We start from the raw sequence: 25,242 nt of genomic DNA on the forward strand, positions 1-25,242 counted from the left end.
AATTCATAGGTTTGCAGTGTATTTGTTCGTAGTGGATCAGACAGATGCTTAAAAGGACTTCTCAAATTTAGTTGAGCAAAGCAATACTTGACAAAACGTAAAGAATACCCTTTATGAATGTTTACTTCAGCTGATGTGCAGATTATATTTGTAATAAGAACGATAATGTTAGAAATATTACTCGTTCTTTTTAGTTGGCAAGCTGCTATTTTACTAACCCTAACTGGCGCTGGTAATGGCGACAAGCAGCAGCAGTGCGTTTGAGTGTGTGATCTGTTTGGTTTTTAACCCTGTTCTAGGTGTTTTTATGAGAATGTTTTGTTCCTGTTTTATTGAGTCTGTTTTAACCTTCTCTTTTATTTGTTGGTTTGGGTCTGTCAATCTGAAAAATAGGAAGAGGTTGGAGCAAATTGGAGAATGTGCAGTAAAATTGCTGGCTCTAGTTTTGATGATCTCTCCCTCTTATACAGAGTCAGAGCAACAAAAAGACCACAGGCTATCTTTGGGGACTGCACCCACCCCCTTAACACCGAGTACAAGCTGCTGCCATCTGCGCCCAGATGCAGGACTAACAGACTTAAAAACTCATTTGTCCCTGGTACCATTGTTCTCCTCAACAATATAATGTAACCCCCCCCCCCCTTTGGTGTGTGTAATTTATTGTTGTGTGTATTTCAGACTCACTGCTGGCTGTAAAGCAAATTGCCCCTCGGGGATAATAAAGTTTGCCTTGACCATAACTATTTCCTTTCTGATAGGTTGTCTTTTGTATTGATTCGGCACAAAAGGTAAACTTTCCATGTTAGCTGCATGGCCGCTGTGGATAAACAACAAAGAGCTGGTCGTCTCTCAATTGGAAGGTGAGTGGTTTTGATCCCCAGCTCTTGAAGTCACATGTTGAAACCCCTTTGGATACGACACTGAATCCAAAATAACTCCCGCTGTATCATGTGAATGTGTATGAATGGAATTAGTTAATACTGTCTGACTGACACTTTACAGTACATAGCACCCTCTGCCATCAGACGGTGAATTTGACATTCGGTGTAAAAAGCGCTTTGTGTAGTAAAAAAGGCTAGAAAACCATTCAATAGCCAGCTCCTCCTAAACAAAAAGTAACGGCATATAGAGATGGCATAGCTTTCCGAGTCTCCTGTCTTGCCTAGTTTAATGATTTTACAAAACAAAACTCCCTTCAAGGCAGATGCTAATACCGAATTGGTCCCTCATGTATGTGCAACATTAGCTTTGGCACATGCATGCTATATTCCCACAAAGCACTCTTTTTCAACTGAATGTAAAAATACATCACAAAGTCCAAAATCATTGCAGGAAGCAAGAAATGACAAATTAAAATGTGAAGTACTTTATCTCTAACTTATCGGTTTCCTGAACCATCTTAAAAGACAAACGTAATGTAGTCTTGTCCTTGTTTAATGTTTCACCCTACACCTTTCTGCACACAGTACAGCAGAGTGATGAGTTGTGTCCTGTCCCCATATCAGCTGGTAAGAGATCTAAAGTCATCTGACAAAAACCTTCTGTCCATGCCTAGAGCCAGGACAAAGTGTTATGGGGATAGGGCTTTTTCTATTGTCCAAAACTGTGGAACTCTCTACCTCCGGACATCTGTCTCTCACCCACAATTGTTTTTTTTATGTCTCACCTTAAAACATATTTCTACTAAATTGCCTTCAATCAGGGATCTATAGCTCTGTGAGTTCTATTACCCTTGGACATAATTGTTACCTGTTCTTTCATTTTGATTATTGTTGTTCTTGTCTGTTACTTTTCTTATGCTTTGTTTTTCCTCTGTCTGTGTTGTTCAGCACTTTGGATCAACTGTGTTGAGCTATAAATCAAGATGAGATGAGTTTTCTAAATGCAGGTTAATTCATTATTTTGTAATTTTGAGACAATGTATGTGTATACGTGACCTTTAACCAGACTGCTTGAGTCTTCAGAGAGGAGAGGGCGTTGCAGGTAGCTGTAAACTCCTCACCGTGAGCGACAACAATAGTGTCTTGAGGGGTCACCACAGCAGCATGGAGAACTACACACACAGCACGGAGAGAAACCAGAGATTTAAATGACAGAAAATGACAAGAAAAGGTAGTTCATCAAAATAATTACAAATCCTTTCAGTTCATTTTCCTTACAGTGGACAAAGACTGAGATGTTTCCATACATGGGCTCGAAGGTGTCTGAGTCAATGGAAGTACATTGATAAACTCCGCTATCGCGACTGGTGACATTATTCAGCACCAACACATCACTCTCATGGGACTGGCCATCCTACAAAACAAACAAGTTATGTGACCATACATCTTACATCTCAATGAACATGCATCTTATAAAATTTGCCATGAGTGATTTGTGTGTTCCAGTACTTTCTTTGGATTCTGCCTGTGTGCAGGAGCCCACTGAATTATTTCTACAGGAACATACAACTTTTAACCTGACATAGGTAAGAAGTCTCTAAAACACTCATGAAAAAATAAAAATGTGGACATTTACAATATCGTTTTCTTCCAGACGCTTGATTGAAATAATGGAGGATGGAGGATTCCCGTTGTCTTTACAATGAAGCTCAATCGAGTCTCCTTCTTTGATATCTCCTTTTGGTGACTCCACCCAAACATTGACAGCTGTGGGGGGGTCTGAAACAAAGAGAACAGTTTAAACATTAGACTGCAAACAGGAGCTTTCACTTGCACCAGGTGACTACAATCATCTCTGCAGCAAACCCTGCTCAATGTCCAGAGGTCACTTGAAAAGAGGCAGAATAAGAGGGTAGCAGTTTGGTTTAAATAACTTTTTTTAATACTATGACAGATAAAAATGCTTATTTTTCAGTCTCTTAAAATTCTAAATGTTTTAAATTCTCTAAAAAAATTCCTTAAATTGTTATTGTTCTTTAATCGACTTAAAACAATGTGATTTAGCTTCTTTTTTATTTTTCACTTTTCTATGTTGACATGAATTCTGCACTTTCCTGTGAAGAAAAGTTTAAACAGTACAACAAATGATTGTCTAAAACTTTAACAAAGTTGAACAATTACGTGTTTTGAACTTCGTAAACTTTGTGCCAGCAGTTTTTCTTGTTGCCACAGGCCCTTTCCTGGTTTATCATGACCCCATGTGCACAAAGCCTGGTCAGTCAAGATTAAGCTTTTTGAGTTTTCTGAATCTAAACATGGCTCTGACCTGGTCCCTATCGAAAACTTAGAGGCTGGACAGAAAATCTGAGTGAAGGTCTGTCTTGTGACCTAAAATCAGTGCTGCAGCCAGGTGCAGTTTTCCCAGAGTCAAAAAACAACAACATGGTCTTGGTTTCAGCCACTCACAGAATACAGTGATGTTTATCCGGTGAGTCTCAGTCATCCTGGTTCCTCCAGGAACAAAGTAGGATACCTCGCAGTAGAACTCATCATTTTTGTCCTCCTTCACCACCTTCAAGTTCAGCTCACTCGTCACCGAGAACAGACCACTGGATTCAGAGGTGACACTGGGCACTACTTCCACCTCTGAACGTACGGGACAAGAGAATAGAAGAGGAGAGAAAAGAGGAAAATCCAAAAAAGTTATTAACCCACATGAAGTACAAGCTAAAGTAAAGTAGGAGTTCATCACATTAGTAGTTGTTGCTCTGTCTCACCATCGGGGACACTCTGTAGTGGTGTGTTGTTTCTGTACCAAGTGATGTTGGGCTTGGGGAATCCATTTTTAACCTCACAGGTCCCAATCTGTAGCAAAGGAGCGTGTATGAGAGGAAATGAAATACAAAGTATTAAACTGTAGCCTGAAAGTCATTTCATCTTTGTTATAATCTTGTGTACACGATGTAAAGCTTGTCAACCTTTGATGGGCTAACTTCGCTGACTGAGATCCCCGTCTGCACACCCTCGATGGTGGGAAGGTCTGGTGTTCCTGCAAAGGAATCGAGAACTCAAACAAACTTTTTTTTTGTTCTGGCAGCTGATAAGATTTGTTTCAAACTGTTTTAAACTGTTTTAGCATATTGCAAAAACCGAGGTATTAAAAACCAGCGTCCAAATGTCACTGACATGTGATGGGTGAATGCAATTGCAAGGGGTGTTACAAGTGTAAACAAGGACAGCACCAGACATGTTTGGTGAAATAAGTTGAGTCGTTATCCTGTTGATTTGAAGGCAAGAATTACAAAACGGCATTGCACCAAATTCACAAATCACGCATAAGAAAGGCATCACAAATAGAGGATTCTTCTTTTAATTCAGCACTGCTTTCAACAGTTGGTTTGTGTAAAGTACTGGTTAACCCTCGTCATCCAAAAAACCCACACACGTACCAAACACTTTCAGCTTTGTGCGTCCTTCTGAAGCACCGTCTGTTAAGCCTTTGATCAGACAGATAAATTCCGTTTCATCCGCAAGCTGCACATCCCGTATAGTCAGCACCACCCGTCCTGGGGCTCCAGTTCCGTTCACACTGATCCGCTCTGTAAACTGTGTGGCCCGGTCTACTATCTGCGACATGGAGTCCTGATAGTAGATTTTCTGCTTCTCACCTGTTCCTGTCACCTAAAGATCAGAATTCAAAAAACATTAAAAGATCACATAGATGGACACATCGTACCTCTATGTTTATAAGTGCATTTGGAACTCACATAAAACCATTGAATTATCGTGCCGCCGATGCCTTCAGACGACGTAAACATGCAGGTGATCTGAGCTGTGTCTCCCTTGTAAACCTCTACTCTGTCCTCCATGTTCATCTCCATGTTCGCCCATGCTGAAAAAGAGACAGAAGGTACTCAGTATGAAAGTTCAACATGTTTTAGTACTTTGAATCTGTTTTCATAGCACAGAAGCAGAGAAAATACCGCTAGAGCCTTCGATCTTTAAGGTTAGCAGGCAGCTGAAACTGTCAAGTTTCCATCCAATTTTTTTTAATTAACAAAATTATATTAATAAGAGAATACCAAGAACAGCTCAAATGAATAAAAGTAGTAGTAGTAGTAGTAAAAGTAACAGAAACATGGCATTGATGTGTGACTCAAGATGATTTTAGTTAAGTGATGGAATGAACTAATAGTTTAGATAAAGATTCCTTAACCTTCTATGTCATTCCTACAAGGCAGCTCATTTAAATGTCGATAATACACATTTTTTTAATTTTATTTTAGAAGTGAAGTAGGCCAACTGGCCAGCAAATGAATTGTTCTGCGAAACAATATATGCATCACAAATGTGAACTCTAATGTTTATGATTATCATTCTGACATCCGATGCAGAGCAAACAGGCCACTTCTACTTCCACACCCTGCTGACACAAACTGAGAAGAGGCATGTAGGCAAAAAAAGAGAGCGAAGAAAGCCATGGTGGGTCAAAGGGAAGAGAGAGATGCTATGGCAGGAATGAAAAGCCCACCCATGTCCACATTAATGTGCTGCATTCCTCCATGTCACCCTCTCACAGGAAGAAAGGCTCAATTTACACGCAGCATAGAAGCTCCACTGTTCTTCATGCTTATCTGTGTCTGAGGAACGACTGGTTTTCCCCTTCCAGGGTCTTACTATGTAGCATCCCTAGTTTAAAGGAAGGTTCCACTGATCACACTTACACTGCAGAGTTTACCAAATGCATGACATCGATGGCTGTAGCCGGAGGTAACAAGTGTTCCTGGTTTGAGCCCTGTTGAGCGACTGTTCAATATGTTTGTGAATGTAGTTTTTCCTTTAGTGCAGAAAGACGTGAAGGCAGGAAGTAACTGTGTTCATGTTGAGTGCTGCTCAGAAAAATGTAAATGAGGTTCAACAGTATCCTCAATTGACCTTTTTTTAATGCCATTCATTATAACCCTAAGCAGCACAACAGACAAGAAAAAACACCCTGGAAACCAATAAGTCTCACATTAGAGATAATGTCCCCAGAAAAAAAACAATGGTTTTATCAAATGATGTTATAATTTCATGATGATATTAAAAACGTTTTGTTGGGGAAAAAAAAATACATCTTAGAACGCCAGAGTTTTATCTGGCCATGTGAACAGGCTGATGTCTATCTGAAGAGACACTGTCCAGCTTCTTTTTGCTGTGTTTTGGACATTCTGGGTGTTAATGTTTGGACAGTTAATGAAAACCCTCAGTCTATAAAAGCCCACTTGACTTACACACTAAATTGATGGATCATCTATCCAACAGGAAACTAAAGACACTGTTCAACCGTCTGAAGGAGGGTCTGACTTTAAATGTTGTTTAAAAAAACCACAACCAACAAATCCTGGTCATTCTCCCTTTGAATACTTTCCAGCCTGGGCAGCATGACGTTTGAGAACAACGACTTTGAGAACAAACAAATTCCTGTTTCCAAAAATATTTATTTACATTTAAACAAATGTGGGAGAATTAAAAGACACGTTTTTAGATTATAAATGTGGGCTCTTTTATATTGCAATTGCTATTGAAGAAACGCCAAAGCCAGGAAAATGATCACATGCATCTTCTACTTATATAACTAGAACACCAGGGCTGCCTGCTGAACAGATTTTTTTACAGCAGAACATCCGGAAATCTCTTCCGGCAACCCGTTTTAACATCATCTGATTGTGTTTTTTAACAAATATTAACCTCAAGCTAACGAAAACTGCCTACAAATTAAACGTCTGACTGTACCTTCAGTTGCTTCAAGAATAAATATGCTTCCATCTTCTTTCCTGCCCTCCTCACGCTCCCCCCTTGCATCCTCACTTTCCTCTCCCACCTGCCTCCCCCTCTGCTTTGTGTTGCTGTTTACCAACGCGTAATGGACCTGCAGGATGCTTTCCTGTTAAAGAAATTCAATTAGTCTGTCCAACATAGACATTTCCTGGCCATTAGTGATGGGAGGACAACGCTGACTCACTCATAGCATCCCATCCCCCACCTGAACACTCACCTACAGTCAGAAAAGAGATTCAGAAAAGGGCAGAAAATATAGTCTCTACACTAAATGTTTCACAAAACTTTTTTCCCATCCTGTGTCTGGCAGCTGTAGTCTATTTGCCTGCGGAATCTCAATCAAATCTCATTAGTAATTTGACCAGTATTTATCTCCAGAGTGCATCAATCTGAGATGCTGGCACTCAAAGACCTCACACATCGATCCTCTCTGAAGTTGAGAGAGCAGGTATTGGAGTCCAGGCACATTGAATAATAGTCCGTCATCAGGGTGACAGCATAAAGCTCCCCCTCTGTAGTCTTATGGGCTCCCCTCTGCCCATTCCCTGAAGAGTGAGTGTGTTTGAAACCTGGAACAACAACTTAACATGCTGAGTGTGTGATTTCTAAGAGAGACGGAAATGTGCCGTGTCCGCTATTGTTAATTACCTGCTGCTGACCCTCAGAAGATGGGAGCATATTGTGGCAGCCTTTGACCTGGCTATGACCTATGTTGTGGTGCTGCTTTAACATGTAGAAGGAAAGGACCTCATGAATGTTTGTGACATCTAACAATTAAAGGACACGCAAATACAAATAATCAGCTCGCATAAAATGTGTCAGGAAAATAATGATTGTTTATTGTAGTGATCAATAATGTTTCTGAACAATGAGGGGGAAAAAGATGCACATAACTTCAACATTTTTTTTTATTATCTAATTATCTGGCAATTTTTCACTTGGTTCATCCAACCAAGTGGAGCCTTCACTGGTCTGACAAAAAGACTCCAGGAAGTCAATGCGCGCAATTCACATATAATCTGCTGTGTTTTGGATAAACACAACAGTTGAATAAAGCATAAATATACAGGCAAAAAAGGTAGACAATAATCTGCCATATTTAGAAATGTTGTTGCATTTGGATAGCGCTATCTGTTTCAAGTGCTACATTTAACTAATCTAAGATAATGTCTGGCTAGCTGTATCTTCATACTGTACTTTTACCTCACATTATTTATTGGATATAAGCATATTACCCACATTGTTAAACTACTTCTTTACATAACCGCAGACACGCAAAAAAGTAATTCCAGGGAAACACTGTAGCTAAATTGCATATTCTGCTTTGATTTATGAGGCTAATTGAGTCCAAGTCAGAGACACACACACACAGGCACACACACATGTCTTAATGAGTGTCAGAGAGGCTGATAATTGAGTTTCATAGAGGCTGCAGGTAATCCCGCAACAAAAACAAACACCATGCTTCAGCTGTTACCCTAAAACATGACTCACCACACAGAGAGGGCAGGCTGTATTCAAAGGCTCTGCAGAAAGAGGTGCACTTCAAGATAAGCCAAAATAAGCCCCACAACACAGCTATCATAAAGGAGAGCAAGGGGACAAAGGATAAGACAATCGCTGGGGGAAGTCGCATCAAAGACGTTGTTTTGTCTACAACAAAGTCAAAGCCTTTTGTCAGGATACACAATCAGTGTGTGTGTGTGTGTGTGTGTGTGTGTGTGTGTGTGTGTGTGTGTGTGTGTGTGTGTGTGTGTGTGTGTGTGTGTGTGTGTGTGTGTGTCTGTCGAGGGAGATGATAACAGCACTTCTTACCAGGCGCTCAGCTCCTGCGGCTTCTTATCCAAGCCTTTAAAATATCATAATTTAGTCCTTTTACTTTAAAATGTTACAGAAACGCTTAAAATAAATAAAGACAACAGCTTCACCTGAGAGTCTGATTAGTCCTAAATTTTATTTATAAAATGTAATAGCAGTACATTTTTAACAGACAGCTTCGACGGTCTCTGACAGGTACAGTAGACAGATGAGATGTGTCATGTGGTTGTTCAAAGGCTGGAATCTGTTCTGATTTTCTAAGCATGAAGGTTTAGTAGTCTGTTCTGGCAGACGGCCCAGACCACAGATCGTCGCCCGTGAGGTGGAAAACAGACGACGTCCACCTTCATCACATTCACACCAGATTACTGCTCTGGACTCTGGTTGCAGAAAAGTAGTCCCACAAATAATGCTGAAAACACAAGTTTTAAAAATGCTTAATTGTTCCACTCCCCGCTCTTCCTCTTTGCTTACTTCCCTCCTTTATATATATTTTTATATATCCCTCGTTTGTGTGTGTGTATCTACACAACAATCAACTGGAACCCCATGACAACCCAGAGGTCTTCCATTTAACGTATCATGTGACTTTTAAAATCAAAGGGCCGCATCAGAGATGATTTAGATGTTTCCTATTTTATGTCTTAAATTAATTCGGGTCATATTGGGTTGTTTTTCTTTCATTAAATGACTTTTAATCAAATGCAAAATCATGCATTGGAATGTTACTGAGACCTTTGGTATTTGACCACAAAATTCTTACAGACATATTTTGAGACCACGTGGATAATAGTGATAAAAGTGAAGACATTTACTCAAGGCATTCTGAGAAATCATGTTAACAAGAACTGAACAAACAAACTTATCTGTCCCATCATCATCATCATCATCATCATCATCATCATGGGAAAAAAAGAGGACAAGTCATCCATGAAATCACCACTTTTTCAAACACACAGTGTCCATTTTACAAAGGAAAATAATTAATAAAAAATGTTTGTCCAAGTTGCCAAAAATAATAATATTTCAATTATTATGTTCTATTTTTTTGAATAGGAAACAAAGCACAGGACTTTGAAAATAAAGAAAAAGGTCTGTGGTTTGGTTAGACAATGAAAATAAACTGAAAGAGCTCCTCATTTTGTCTATGTTTGTAAAAACGGTCCTGATAGTTTAAGGGAAGGCTAGAAGAGCCACGCCAAATTTCAGGTCAACCAGGACACTAGCTGTCAAGATATCTTATATATGAATGGTGAATCTGACATTGATTTCCTTTGCTCGGCCGCCTGTGGTGAATCACTGCGCACTTTTAAAATCTGGGAAAAAAGAATTAGATCAAAGCAGCAGCAGCGTCTGACAGGAGGATCGCTAAGGTCAAAGATCAGCAGACAAAACCTGAGATGTCTCGGCCTTTCCGTCTAGTAGATGTGAGTTTGGACGAGCCCATGAGCAACAGGATCTGGTACACACACATACTCACACTCACAATGTTTGCATGCATGCGTGCAAACATCTCAAAGCATTACCTGACCACTGACCTGAACTTGAAGCTCTGGCACTAAACATATCATGACATGCTTTAAGAACAACTCATGACACACTTCCTTCTCTACTGTTTCATTCACTAGTTTGAGTTTCCTCCGCAAATGTCGGCTGTCTAACTTCAGCCCTGTGCTCTCTGTTAAAGATACCATGCAGAACAGTTTTGTTTGCATTACAGAGTCTTTATATAACCTATCCCTTCTCTCAAGAGGTTATATTCTGGTACTGAATTAATATTTACATACCGAGGATTCCCCCGCTTACCTCATGTTTAATTGATTTCTGGCATGTCTTCCTTTAGAAAGAACAAAGCTTTGATAAGCTCAAACATGAAAGAGTGTGAGTATCATATTAAAAGAGAGGACAGCTATCTAGACAGCGGTCTGTGTATGTGGTTGTGTTTGATCCTGAACACTTACACTAGCTTATTTGGTAAAGTGTCGTAACACTAGAATTTTAAACTTCAATTCAACACTAGTACAAATTAAACGATATCTATACTGGTTTCGTTACCAGAGAAACAAAAATAAAAGAACTGGGCTGCCAACATTGGGTCATTTCTTTGGTGGGTAATTTGCGTTATGTTTACAGTTCTCACTCTCTTGAAGAGAGCTTTTGGTTCAAATATGACTGGAGATCTATAGTTTTTTAAAGCTCCGGTACTTTTCCAAACTATCACCCATTAATTGAATCATTAATGCACAGAGATTGTATCATTTTAAAACACAATGTATCGAAAAGTATTGAAGTATTGGACATTTTGACAACCTTATACATCAAGGCAGGGTCTGGACATTAACACTAAAAAAGCGAGACTGTCTTGCAAAAAAGCTGACACATTGAAGCAGGGTTATGGTCGTGTTAAAATTTGAAACACAGCATGCACTCCTAAGAGGTCATTATTCGAACATCTCAAAACCAGACTGTGAAATGAAGTGACAGCTCGGGGACATGTTTCCAGCTCTGTCACATCTAAGAATAACAATGGCCTATCAAGCCTTGTTTGCTTACATGATACAGCAGAATTACAGAGCACTGACCCGACTGGAACCAGAAATAGCAGCACTGCTTCAGGACAGGGTGAGACTCACAGAGAGAGGGAGCATGAGAAAAACAGCGCCTCTGTTAGACTCTCTTTACAGATGCTAAGAGTTCTGAGGGAATTCCAAAGGGAAGTTACCGTTAGCTAACTAATGGAAAAGAAGCAGACTGAGACGTGTGAAGAAGAGGGCGTTCGCTTCTGTGACGGTTGCTGTGGCCTCTGACATTTATCACACTAATCCCTCAATGGCACACAGTATCTCACAGCGAGAAGGAAATGTTATCAAGCTGACGATAACAACTCTCATTCAGAGTGCTGAGAGGAGAAATAAACAGAGAGAGCATCGTTATGCAGATAGATTAGAACGTGTCGACTTTCCACTTTCCTTCCTTCTGACAAGCTAAAGAATGCAAGATTTATACTAGTCACACAAAGGCATCATTTACTTTTATGGTATGTTCAATCCAATCACGTGCCCTATGACTCATAAAGAATCAATGGTATTAAAACTCTGGTTCAAAACAAAGCTATTTTATGCAGACCTGGAAAATAATAATACTAGTTATTGTCTATTAAATATTCCTTACCAGGATGGATATTCTATTTTAATCACAACCAAAACTAGTGTTATTTCTAGTGTTATGCTGCTTGATGGTAACATTTAACTATGTAGCCACACTAGCAGAGCAACTACATAATGCATTAAATATTTGATAGGCAAGATCGCCTGGATCGAATCAACAAGCCACATCCCACATCCCATTTCCACAACCTTTAGAAAGCTATGTTGGTCTGTATTCAAGGCAAATGGAGCTCTATGCCACAAACCATACTGTACAAGTCATTTAATAAAGCACCACATGAGTGGTATCTACAGCTGTCTGTGTATTAGAGTGTAACTGAACCTAAACAATTACCTAATATTTTTTATTTCCCCAACTCGTTAAAAGAATGTATGTTTAGTTAATGCAAAGGATGAAAGTTGGCTGTGTAGGTTCTCAGTCATCCAGGTCATGGTAAATTCGAAGCTTGACCCAAAGGTCACTGGACGTGGTCTCTTGAAGATCTTGTTTTCACCTCTCATCCGAAATGCTTCTTCAGTTCTAAACTAACTGACAGACAGAGCTAGAAATGTAAGCCCCTGTGGATCATTAGAATGCTAATGATCAAGGATGACTCACATGACAGTCGGTAGCTGAGGCGTTGACCTAGTTTCACCTAACACTCTCCCGGTCCTCTGTGGGTCACATGTTACAAGGTGGGACTGGGGCTTCAAACCAACAGTCATCCATGGTCAGGATGTGCACTTTATCATCTTCAAAGGAGTGTCCTTTGTACTGTGTAAGTGGACAGTACTGAAGAGCTGGCTCTCCTATGCTGTGCCATGCGTTTGTGTATAGTAGTTGTTTAGTATCTCCAATGTATAAATCCCTGCATTCCTTGCATAGCGTAAACAGCATTGCTTTGCTTATGCCTGGGACTTTTGTTCTTGGGGTAGACCAACTTCTGCCCTATGGTGTTGGATGGATTGAAGTGTACTGTGATGTGTCAGCGAAATATCCTCTTGAGCTTTTTGGATGAATTGGGAAATATCCAGGTTCAATTTAGCAGATACAGAGAATTTCACACACAAGGATCAGTTCACCTGTCATGTGTGTGAAGTCTGACTCTGTTTTTCAAGTCTGTTCAGTTCTTGGAAGTTCAATATTTTCCTTAAGTGTTTAAAGAGTTTCTTTAAAAGACTAACACTGATTTTTAAAAAAGGCCTCAAGTAAACCAGAATGCACTCACTGTGCCTGTTAATAATAAATATAATCTAGAAGATGTACAGATCTTCATGGAAGACTTAGTCTTCATAGACATATTTGAGGGATATGCAGACACATCTTATGTCCCCCTTCAGAGATCCATTAGCAGAACAGTAGCCCCACTTAGTTTGGGTCAACTCAGCTCAGCTTAATGGTCCAGAGGAATGTTACGAGGGACTCTTGAAAACGTATATAAAGGCCCTGTAACGTGTGCATCAATCACATCCGTCCTCTGACGCCACAGGGCATTTTAACACACATCACTCTGTGCTCTCTGCCTTTATCATGCTCTCTGAAAAAGAAAAGGACTTGCACTATATCACTATTCCCCCTGCATAGTTTACAAGACCATGAATGAGCCACTCCCATAAAAGAATGACAGATTTTTCAACAGCAGAGACAAAAAAATGTACAAGATTTTTTCAATCATTTTTTAATATACTTTTATATTTTTTTATACACTTAAGATGTTTTGACTCAAATTCAATCTTGTAAGCCGTTTCTCTGCAGAAATTCCTTACGTCTTTGATGTGCAACAGACGATAGAGCTCGTTAGGAAGCACTTTTACACTTTCTTCATAAATATGCATGCCTCTTTTCACGCTGTTTTTCTTGCATTAGTTGTTACCAGTTAGACGTGCTTTGTTTTGTCATTAAGAGTCTAGTGACCTTCTTAAGGACACATTTCTAAATCTCCTCATGTTGCTGCAACCTTTGGCTGGCTGGGTGGCTCTTTTCTCGCTATTTTGGCTGCATACACAGTAACTCTCCTTACATACAGAGAATGTGCCAACAGCATCAAACGGAAATAGCAGCTAGGAACTGAAACCCACTGAACAAAAATGTGAAATGATCAAAATAAGAAGAGTCTACCGGATGTGGTCCATTAGTAGTAAATTATACTAATGTGTGATGCACGTGAACAAATCGGAGAAAACTGACCTTTCAGGTATGCTGTTAGTGATGTAATAATAAGGCAGACAATCCATTAGTAGAATCTCTTACATGTGTCTGATAGTTAAGTTAATTATTTAAGCAAATGTTAAAGAGATAATTGTTTGGCTTTCTCAAAGTCTCGACAGCGATGAGACAGCAAAACACAGTTGGACTTGCCTATTATACTATCAGACAACAAATAATAATATAAAATGTTGTAATCATGACAAACTGGCTTTAGAAACTTTTGAATATGATCATCAAGAGAGCTGTCTAAAGTTTAATATAATACTTGCAACGTGAACAGTCCTATTCCTCTTTTACCAGTTTGATCATTTGTAGACTGTCGATGCATCAACATAAAAATGGAGTGGTAGAAAGGGGTATGAGCCTGTGGGGTGCTCAGGTGATCTTTTAATCGCTGCGTGCAGAGACAATGAGATGGACAGTGGCAGCTGCAGAAACCAAACTGCACATTCCCACAATGCCTGCGAGAAAACAAGGTCAGCTTGTCACACTGACCTGCCAGACACTTTCTTTACACACATACACACACACACACAAAATCACTGATCCCCAGGGTGCTGGAGCCAAATGCCGGCAGTATCCCGTCAACATGCCATCAGCATTAACGATTTCCAAAAGGCAAGGGAGACGAAGGATCCCAAGAATGGAAATACAGTGAGAGGATCAGAGCAGACCACACAACAGGGGAGAGAGGGAGGGAGTCACATTGCTCTCTGATTTCTCCTGCTGATCTGACACTAGATTCCATTTCATCAGACCACCTGTTACAGAGATCAGCCCAGACCAGACCTGGCTTGGTTTTCAGCACGCCAGACTATAGTCCATCTTTCCAGGGGGCCGCTGATGACTCACAACTGAACTGATACAACAGTATGGTTATTAAGTTTTGACTGGGTCCATTCTAACGGAGGTGGTGGTGATACAATGTGGAACTAAGCGACCACTGCAAGAACACATCTGTAAGGTGCAGCCTCGTGAATGTCTTTCAACGGTCGGAAATATAGGAAAATGTAAGATGTCTCCCTCTGAGATTTCTACAACTACCCTAATGCAATTAAGGTGCATGCAATTTTAAAAACAGTGATACTGAACGTTGCGTAATAGTGAAACACTGTAGACCTTACCATGGTTTTGTTTTGACTGTTTTTTTTTTTTTGCTAAATTAGCAACACATAGCTTTTTTGACTAAGTCAAAACTTTGTCCATCATTGCTTAGCTTGTCATTTTGCTTTTAGAAAAATAACCTCTGAACATGAACCCCAATAACCTGCTGACAGCATCTAAGCACTAATTACTGATTACTGCTCCAAAATAACTCAGATCACTTTTTCCGCAGCCGATGGCTTTTTTTTTTTGGCCTTTTTGTGCCTATATAGGAGGGACACGACAGTCGATGGAGTCGGAAATTGGGGAAAGAGAGAGAGAGTGGGGAATAACATGCAGGAAAGTAGCCACAGGTCGGACGCCAACCCGAGACGGTCACCTCAGGGACTGCATCTTCTGCCCTAGCAGATGTTTGGACTCATAATAGCACATAACACCTGGGATTATCCAGCAAAAATCTAAACAGTGAAAACTTCTATTCTACTTTATGTTTCACTTTACATTTTGAACCATTGCTGTTCTGCTTCTCTTTTCAATAAAGACCTCAGGTGGTAGAGACTTCCGACAGAGTGCTGAATCAGCATCACAGTGGTGAAAAACCAACCTTAGACCTCGAGCTGTGAGGAGCAGCACAGAATCACTGGCCTGAGGCTAATCCCTCTTTAGTGAGCAGCTCTTTGGTCTCCTCTCAGACTTTACGCTCCAAAGAGAGTTCCCTCTGTTCCTCTGCCTTTTGATAACTACTTGTCAACACTTAAAGTTTCCACTCTTAGCTATTTTCCTACGCACCCACACACAAGGAAACACACATATATACTGTAGGGCTTTCACACGTGCAGAAAACTCCTGCAAAAACTCCTGATGTTTGCAGGAGGAGCTTTATGTCTCAACGCAAACAGCCAAGTTTTCTCTCTGACTTTACCCAAAGTCTCTGCTGCCAGACCCCTAGCAGTTTTTCCACAGCAAGTCCGGGTTGAGCTGATGTGAGAATGCATCTAATATACATTAATCCGGAGAATTAATCGCATTGTGTTTTCTGTTCTCAAGTATGTCCTCTCTTTTGTTGATATTTTGATTACGTTGAACTATAGCATTGACATAAAGGCAAATATTCTCAATATAGCGTCGTATATTGGACTCTGTTGCTTCGTCCGCCACTTCCTCGTGTTTTTTATGTCATGTCTTGCTTAAGGACATTCCCCGCCACCCCTCCTGTCTGACAGGGATAGTCTCCCTCTGTGTATATGTGAACAGCCAGGTCACGAGAATTTCAGTCCTCCTGAAATGATCTAGATATTTTCAGGAGTGCATAATGTGAAAATAGTTTTAGAGTATAAGTTGAATAAATTACTTTTTACATGATGTGGGATGTGGTCAACTTCCCATGACCAAATCTCAGAGTCCCATAGTATCTCACATACACTTAAAATTACTCTCACAATCTTAAAAATCGAAGCCTACTATTATTTCTGTCCGTCTGTGTGTGTGTGTGTGTGTGTTTAAATGAATCTCAAGTGGGCCGTTCCCTCATGCTCGCTCCCATGGTGGTACAAACGCCCCCTCCATCCTCTTTCCCACGTTCAAGATGACAAAATGGTCTCCATCTCAGCTTCCACTCTATGAGCAAGCAGAAGTTAAAGAAAACACAAGCTGCTTGGAAGTATGGGAAAGGCCAACAGGGACACTACTTACTTTCTTTTTTTTCTTTTTTGATGATTGCAAGGGCACAGGGAGAGAGAACGGTCCCATGACATGACTTCACAAGTATGAGATGTACATTGCTTGCTGTTGGCATTATGATGGCTAAAGATAGACTGCAGACACACACAAACACACACGCTGAGAGTCCACTTGATGAAATACTCAGCAGCTCTCTCCTTTTTTGGTGAGTGCTGCAAGTGGCTATAATAAATTGCAAAATAGTTTTTTGCCATTTTTGAATTTATTGGATAGGACAGCTTAAGAGAGGCAGAAAATATTGGAAAGAAAAGAGTAAGCGATGAGGTGCAGCAAAGGGCTGAGGTTGGGCTAATGTTAATCTTATCTCAACCTTGTTAACATGCCAGGCTTACCAAACACAAAATACAAAGTTTTCTCTTATACTAAGTTGATCTTTATCAAATATAATCTGCAAGAACGTATTTACAGATTCAACTTCCAGTTTGTGTTGCCCTTGAGCTTTTCACTATATGCAACATGGCGAAGCAGAACTTTAAGGAAAAAAATGCTGACAGAAAGTAAATGTATTCACATGTATGTCATGTGATACCATGAATCAGGAACGTTAACGTCATGGAAAACTTTGACTTGCAGGAAAACTGTTTGTCTTCAGTGCTGCACTGAAGCAGCTGTCGACCCATAGTGTATGAAAGGTAGAGATGGAAAGACTACACTGTAACACACGCATTTACTCAACATTCAATCTAAAAACAGTTGGATTATTGTAAATTTGGTCAAGTGAGAGTCAAATATGATTTCCATTGATTAATTGAAATCTGTCAGATGTTGGCCTAACCACATAGTGATTTTTACAGTAGGAGGCGTCAATATTAATCCAGCATATTGTCTCTACAAGGGATGTAAGTACATTTTTTGACTGGCTATGAAACATATTGAAATTAATACTGATGCATCTCTATGTGACCCTACATATTGTAAACAAGACCATCAGCGACAAGACTGATTATTTCTATGGTTATTTTCAATGCCTTTATCCACTGCCCCAATTAGGTGTCAAACAAAGTGATTTACAGTACCCTGCATGAACAGCTTTTCTTTACATTTTTCAGATGTAAGCGATATGATTGGCTGACAGCAGGATGAGATGTTTCATCCAACAACACGACTTACACATGTACAGGACGGGCTCAGCAAACACAGGCACAGCTCTGTCCACAGGGGGCGCCAAAATGAACACAAACAAAATGTTCCCCTGAGGAGCTTTAAGTCAACATATTTTGGGGTGTATATAGCCCTTTTAAGCACAACAATATCACCACAAAATATCACAAAAGAGAGATAAAGATACCGCCAAGACTTTTTAGACATTGGCTGAACAAGTTCAAATCCACTGTGACTCATCTTTGGCTCACGTGCTTTACTAGCCAAAAGCTTCACCTATTAATCACTGGAAAAGATCAATTTAAATGTCCTCACATGTTCTGATGTGAGGCCTGTTTGTGCTCCATGATGAAGAAATGAAGCCATGAAAACAATGATTTCTTTTTATCGCATCAGCTGTTTCTACTTGGAGGAGGCGGATAAAAATGAAACGAATGAAACTGAATCAAGCCATATCAGATCCCTTTTTGTTTGGTGTCCAGTGTGACGTAGATAAAGAATATGATTCAGTAATCATAGTTTCATCAGATGAGAAAAGGAAGCAGGAGCAGAAAAGCGATTACAAGAAATACAAGTTATACATAGATAAAGCTTCAAACAAACACAAAAAGACTTTAAATGTAGGCCTTAATAATCCCACACACAAACACTATACATAAAGAGAGAAGATCAGTGCGTATGTTAACTAGCAGTGACCGACTGTAACTAAACACTGTGAAGCCACACAAACACATCAAGTCTGCTGTGTGGAGGCAGCAGCATGGTGTCGTGGATGAGGGCTGACGGGTTGCATTAGGTTAAAAGGATCCTAATGTGCATTAGATCAGCACAGAGCATTATTTCAGGAAACCAACATCCATTATTAAGCAGGGTGTTGAACTCTCAGAGAATAGACAGAGATCCTGACAGGCCTCTGGTCTCCACTTGTGCAAGCTCCCTGAGGGCAACTTCAGCTCCAGCTTTCCACTTCTTCAGCTCAAATCTCTGCTACTTCAATTTCTTGTCTTCATAGCATTGCACTACAGCGGCCCTGAGAGCTCAACACACTCAAGCTTAAGACAACATGCAAATATCCCAACAACAACAACAACAACACCAAGAATATTTGGAAAAACATCATCGCCTTAAAAGTTAAATTGTTGGGCATTAATTCAGCTTTCTGCAGACTTTTATTACAAATAATTTGTCTTTTACTGTGTTACTTATTTTTTACTTAAAATCTACAAGCATTTCAATCAAAAATAGTTTAGCCATATTTTCAAGGCAAGCAGTGTTCAACCTTTAAAGAAGGCACAATTATTGCACATGGATTAGGGATGGAAATTGCAGGGTGTAAAATCCTGCAGTTTGTCAAGTGTCCGCTTAAGGGAGCCTGCAGAAGCACCGGAAGTCACATACTGTAAACACCCAGTCAAAAAATGCCTGTTTTTACAGCAGAAATTGTTTCGATCATCACGCACTGTACATGGGGGGATAAGCGTTATTCCCAATACGTACCTGGACTGATTGACAGGTGACGCAAAGTAACGGTTTGTCAAGTGGCTTAAAACCTGCCTCAGCTCTCGGCCTGCCTACCTGTTAAGGCCCTGACACACCAAGCAGACGGCAAAGAACTAGTGGCGACGAAGGCTGCGTTGGCAACAGCTCGAGCCTATTCAACATGTGGGATCGGCCGAAAAAAAAGGCCAACTGGAGCCGACGGGAAGAGACGGAGCTGGACACACCGCAAAAGCTAGGGGGACGATCGCTCACAGACGGACCGACAGCCGACAGTCTCCTGGGTGTGTCAGGATCTTTAGGTTGACTGAAAGGTTGAGACACGTTGTCAGCATGGTGAGGGACCACCAAAGCCTCCAAAGCCCCCATGAAGTAACAGATGGGTGATGTAACTTAACATAGTCTATGGTCAGGACAACGATTTATTGTTGTATCGATAATTTGCCCCGCCCCTAATATGGTCATATGGAGTTTGTATAATAATAAGTCTGTACCATTCTTAATAGCTTGTCCCCATTACTTAGCACAATGATAGTTTTATTAGCAACAGAAACTGATCCTGCAGCCAGGCCTCTGATTTTAGCATTGGTAACTTTGTTCTTTCATTTTCTTCTGCTCTGCATTTCTGTGTTTGGTATATTTTTTGTGTTCCATTTTGTTGGTCTAGATTTTTGTTATTTCTTTCTAAGTGCTGCTGATTTGTTGTCAATGTTGAAATGTGAAGTTTGCCTCAAAGGCTCAGACTTATATCTTCGCCTGAATCATGTTCCCTTTTTGCATACTTTGGCCATGTTTCTTTGGTAACGTCCTAAAAACAGAGACACAGCAGAAGAGACGACGGGTTTCTTAGCAATAAAACTTTCACTTTGCAATGATTAGTCATAGATCCTAGTAAACAAGCAGAACATGTATCACCCCACAAGTGTAAGAGACCAGAGGACAACATGAGAGGCCCCCTCGGCTGGGCAGTGTGTTTTCTCACATTGGTAACACTTTGCAGCGGGACAGAGAGGACTCTGTGTGTGTGTGTTTGACCTCACAGCAGAGACGAGAGCTGAAGAAAAACATAAATCACAACGTCAGAGTGAAAAAGAGGATGAGGATGGTTCTGCATTCTTCTGCAATCAAACATTCTAGACGGCTTAGTCATGGCATAGTTCTTATAATATGATCCAACTTTAGTAATGTCACTGCAAGCTTTCTGATCACTGAATCAGAGGAAAAAAGAAGCATGCCTTGAAGTTACAGGAGTTTAAAGGTGCCATATGTGCTCTGATTTTATATCTGCCATAAGTTTCACTTCCCATCTCAAGTAAAGACATGCCTGGTTTTTCTCCTGACCACCATATACTGCTCCCATGACTGTACACACATGACCGTAAATCACGCTGGATAAAATCAATCTCACAGCAAGGGTTTTACGACTATGTGCACCGCGACAGCTCTGCAGGTGTGCCTAATGCTGAAGTCTGGAAACCACATTTATCACCACCGATATCAAAGGTTGGGAAAACTCAAACACATCTTCACAGCCCATCTTAGTTATCATCTGATCAGAATCAGATACATTGTCCTCAGGTGCTGGCTCTGCTCTCACAGCTTGTATTCTGCCGCATTAATGTCTTATTGATGCTTTCCAGGATCACAGACCTGCTGGATGGACACCCTGCAGCTCTGTAGACGCTCATGCTGAAGAGCTTCTTGGACAAAACTTAAGAGATAAAAATCTGAGAGTAGATAATTGGTGATTTCCTTTTCTGAGGCTTAAGACCCATATAAATCAATCTTTTGGGCATCTATTATCTCAGGTCTGCAGACCTTAAATATAAAAGCTAGATTCAGTCACATAAATGACCCGTGGTTTAACAGATGGAGTTCATAATCTTTAAGAGTTTAAAGCCTTTAGAAAAACTAATGTTTGTTTGTGCTTGTCTGGGCTGTTATTCGGAGCCTGTGGGAGGCAGCGCTATATTTAGTTTGGATCATATAATCTCATAATCTCATCATATTTGATTCCTCTTATAGAGGCAGACAGTGTCAGCTCGCACTATCTGCATGTCTCTAAAGAGGTAAGAGCAAATCTATCATTTGTACAAACCAGGATTTTTTTGTATTTGACTTGGAAGCAGCTGTTTCCAGAACAATGCAGGCACAATTTTTAAACGATGTCCCTCTCAGGTTTCAGGTTGTTCACACTAGACTCATATCTCCAACAAGAGAGAATGTGTGCCACAAACTCTCCAATAGCCAAACTATATGTAAATACACAATGTTAATACATGATACAGATAAGCCTAAAACAATAACTGTATTTAGTCAAATATTGCACACACCCTCAAACAACTGATAACAGAGTGGTTATTATTCATGAATTGAGGGTTGTATGTTTCCAATGGACAAAATTAAGAAAAGGAGGACTTTTGAAACATCAGTGAAATTAATGAGTGTTTTCCAGGATGCATTTTATGACACACATATGGCCCATAATTCACAAAATCCCCTTTCCTGTGTGACAGTGTGAATGGTGTCGATGTCAACATTTTGGTAAAAGTCTACGCCCCTGCAACTCCTAAGAATGATCACTATTTCTTTAAGCCAAAACACAAGGGAAAAAAAACCATCATTTGACATTGGCGTCAGTGTGACTGACAAAAGGGAACAGCTGGCTTAACTGGGGGCCACAATATAACCTTTGAACCGGAGAGAAGAGAAAAAAATGTTTAATGTTTGATGGCATTCTTATGACAAAGATCCCAACCTTTGTATCATATAGGACCAAACTAGAAAATCTATCTTTAAAAAATTGAAACATTTATGAAAGGAAATTTAGTATTTGAAGGGTGGTTGTAATGTCATTAATTCAAACATTGTACAAAAGTGTTGCAAAAATATTTGTTTTGCAGACAAAAAACAGAATTTATTTGTTTTGTACCCTGAGGTATGCTGAGGTAAAAACAGACAACCAACTTCATTCACCATAATTGCAGCTTAAATACCTCACTGATTTGGGTTGCCAGATTTGTTAAAAGGTTTGTGTCAGAGGTTATAAAAAAAATCAAGAAATCAAGAAACACAAACTTTTACTTAAGCTTATCAAAGTGAGCCAGACAGACATACCAATAACAGAATATTTGTGGGGGAAAAAAACACCAAGTTGGAAGCATGTTTTCTACAGTTTGCACCGCTGTAGGCGACAGTTTTAATAAGAAACTAAGTAAAGACATAAATTCATGTAATTTTAAAAAGTAATTCTTGCCTTTCTTGACCTTACACTGTGGTTCTCTGCATGTCTTCACCATGTCTTACATAATCTCAGCAGTCTCCTCAGTGACCTGAGTAATGTTGATATTTTTGGCTGATGAGAGTTTTCTCAGTTTGTCTAAACATAACCAAAAAAAAAAACACTCGAGGCTCATAGTTGATTTCAGGGCAGAAACAACATTTAACACTTGTGTTTGTTGCTTTGTTTTTTTTTTACTGTGACCCAAGATTAACTTCAACAAGACAACCCACAGATAAGAGTTACAAATTACTACGAAAACATCACCACATTCTAGTGTTTAGACATTTTGCAGACAGTCTGAGAGGATAACAGAGAAACTATTGATCATAGAAGACAGGGAAATATGATAAATCCAACTCTTGATAAAAATACATTCACGACATTCAAGAAGTGTCCTCCATTTCACTCTGCTGTTGAACATGCCTCACACACACATGGCTAGAGTTGCACACACATGCACAAACAGGATCCAATGAACATGTACGAAAGGAGAAATGTCAGAGTTTGAGCAGTTGGGGGTTCAGTGCCAAAGGACACTTCCACAGTGTTCAGGAAGTGAACTGGCACCCCTCCAGCTACCAGCCCAATTTCCAGACAGGTGACCCAAGGTGTTTTATATCCTACAGTAAAGTGCACTGCAGTAATGAACCACTAAAACAGTTTAAGGTTTAGTGTTTTGCTCAAGCAGCAGCTGACAGTTTGATAGGGGACATTTCAGCTTAATTCACTATCCAGCTTCATAAAACCACATCTCCATGACTTTTAAATGATTTCCAAATGGGAGGATCACATACACACACCTGTAATGTTTGTAGAGTGAATTGTGCTCTGAATAAAATTTGTCAGACGGAGAACAGGCCTGCGTCCTGCTTTCTTTAGATTGAAACCTTCAAAACACTTGACAACGCCCCTGTCCATGAAGCAAAACGCAACATCCTGTTTGTGGCTTTGAAAAGCACCACACCTCTCACACTGCAGTTCAGATAGAGACTTTTTACAGTTTTCCTGTTCCAGTGTCAGTTAAACAAGAATAGCTTTGAATTTTGTCTATGTCCCAGTTTGCACAAAGTTTTAATGATAAGCGTTTCCCTTTTTTCCTGTTGTTTAAGAGACCTTGTAGAAGCCGTAAAAGCCAAATACTTTTCCACTACTACCATTTTCAGCCCCAAGTGAATGTTCCATGAACTGTTTTCACTAAGCCCCAAATTTACTTTAAAGTTTGAGCACCTGTGTGTAGGTTAATTACTCTGCCAATGAATCTGCAGCATCCATGCGGAAACAGGACATTGTTAAGGCATTGTATAACATTTCATACATACATATTAGATTTATATAGCATGGTGTATTGTATCTAAATGAGAAGTTTTTTAATTTAAAAATATATAAAGTAGCAGACCTTTGTACCTGGTACAAATGATACTTGAAATACTTATTTCACTGTCTAACAATCAGGATCTCCCAATGTTTGTAATTCATATTTTGAAAAGTGTTGGGTTAGAAATCATTCCATGCCATTATGTTGCATCACTAAGCCTCAAAATCAGCCATCTTTAAAAATCATTTAAAACAACAGCAGATGATGAAGAAATACTACAGGCGTTATGTAAACAGACACAAGCCTCTCACATACTGCTTCAAAACAAACACCTCAACTATAATATGCTTTCATATTTCACACATGAAGCGGATAAGTCAACGTGTCTTTAGACCCTTTTAGGTATTACAGTTTGTCCCTGACACCAGCAGTGAAACAGTAACTGTGCTTTAACCAAAATAACACCTGATGACAACAGGTCATTAAGCGGTGCCAGTGAACTGATCAGTGTGTGTTTATATTTGTCTTGGAGTTTTGGGTCTCTGGGGGAGTGTGTTGTCAGGACTGTGAGGGCACCAGGTGTAGGCAGCTGTCTGTCTGATCAGTGAACTTCAAAGGCCTTTTAGCACAGCGGCTAACAGTCAGAGGAGAGCTTCAGATGCTGTGCTAGCTAAAAATGAGCTCAAACTTTCTGATATGAGTGGATTTACCCTGCAGCTAAATATAGAGCTATACTTCAGAGCACACTAAAGCTGTCCAGTGTGTGTTCAGGCGCTTTAATACGGCTCACAGGTGAAGTGCCTCGTTGCACATCTGCAGACGAGGCTGATCGTGTTCAGGCTTTCTAGGCATTACTGGTTCTTATTTAACCAAACTATGATGAAAATTGTTACAACAGTCATTACAGTTGGACACTTTTTTAATCCGTATTTTTATGAAAAGAATGAACAAGAGGAATAAGAATTTAAACTTTCATTGCAGATGTCCATTTTAAGAGAACATAAAACAAATAAGTGATTTTTTTGTCAACCAAAGCGAAGGGTTTTTTTCTTTGTTCTCATAGGCAAAAAGGAAACAACACAGAATTTTGACATCCTTCCTTCCTTCCTTTTATACAGTAAACAATTGTTCGATCCCTCGCTCTAGAAACAAAAAGTGTTGTTAATAAGATGTCATTCAACGCGGCTTGGCTGCAGATTGTTTCTATGCCTGAGCTACATTATACAAACAATAATTTGCTGCTACACAGCGAACGCTTACAAAATTGCCTCCGATGACAACAGCACAAAGTCCTTAGAGCTTTCTCCACCAGAACGGCCCCACACAGC

The 25,242-nt window shown here is 39.9% G+C and overlaps 1 protein-coding gene across 5 annotated transcripts in view; it reads right to left on the bottom strand.

The window, feature by feature from the left end:
* mcamb (melanoma cell adhesion molecule b) overlaps window positions 1–25,242 on the bottom strand; it is a 34,890-nt gene that overhangs the window by 6,295 nt on the left and 3,353 nt on the right. For all 5 annotated transcript variants that reach the window (XM_061046628.1, XM_061046629.1, XM_061046627.1 and 2 more), the window contains exons 2-9: window positions 4,649–4,773; window positions 4,331–4,562; window positions 3,860–3,930; window positions 3,659–3,746; window positions 3,348–3,527; window positions 2,518–2,660; window positions 2,160–2,295; window positions 1,938–2,053 (exon numbers count right to left, since the gene is read on the bottom strand). In XM_061046628.1, coding sequence (XP_060902611.1) covers window positions 1,938–2,053; window positions 2,160–2,295; window positions 2,518–2,660; window positions 3,348–3,527; window positions 3,659–3,746; window positions 3,860–3,930; window positions 4,331–4,562; window positions 4,649–4,773 — 1,091 coding nt within the window. The remainder of the gene's footprint in view (window positions 1–1,937; window positions 2,054–2,159; window positions 2,296–2,517; window positions 2,661–3,347; window positions 3,528–3,658; window positions 3,747–3,859; window positions 3,931–4,330; window positions 4,563–4,648; window positions 4,774–25,242) is intronic.

Source organism: Labrus mixtus, chromosome 9, assembly GCF_963584025.1.
Source record: "Labrus mixtus chromosome 9, fLabMix1.1, whole genome shotgun sequence".
NCBI classification, from domain to species: Eukaryota; Metazoa; Chordata; class Actinopteri; order Labriformes; family Labridae; genus Labrus; species Labrus mixtus.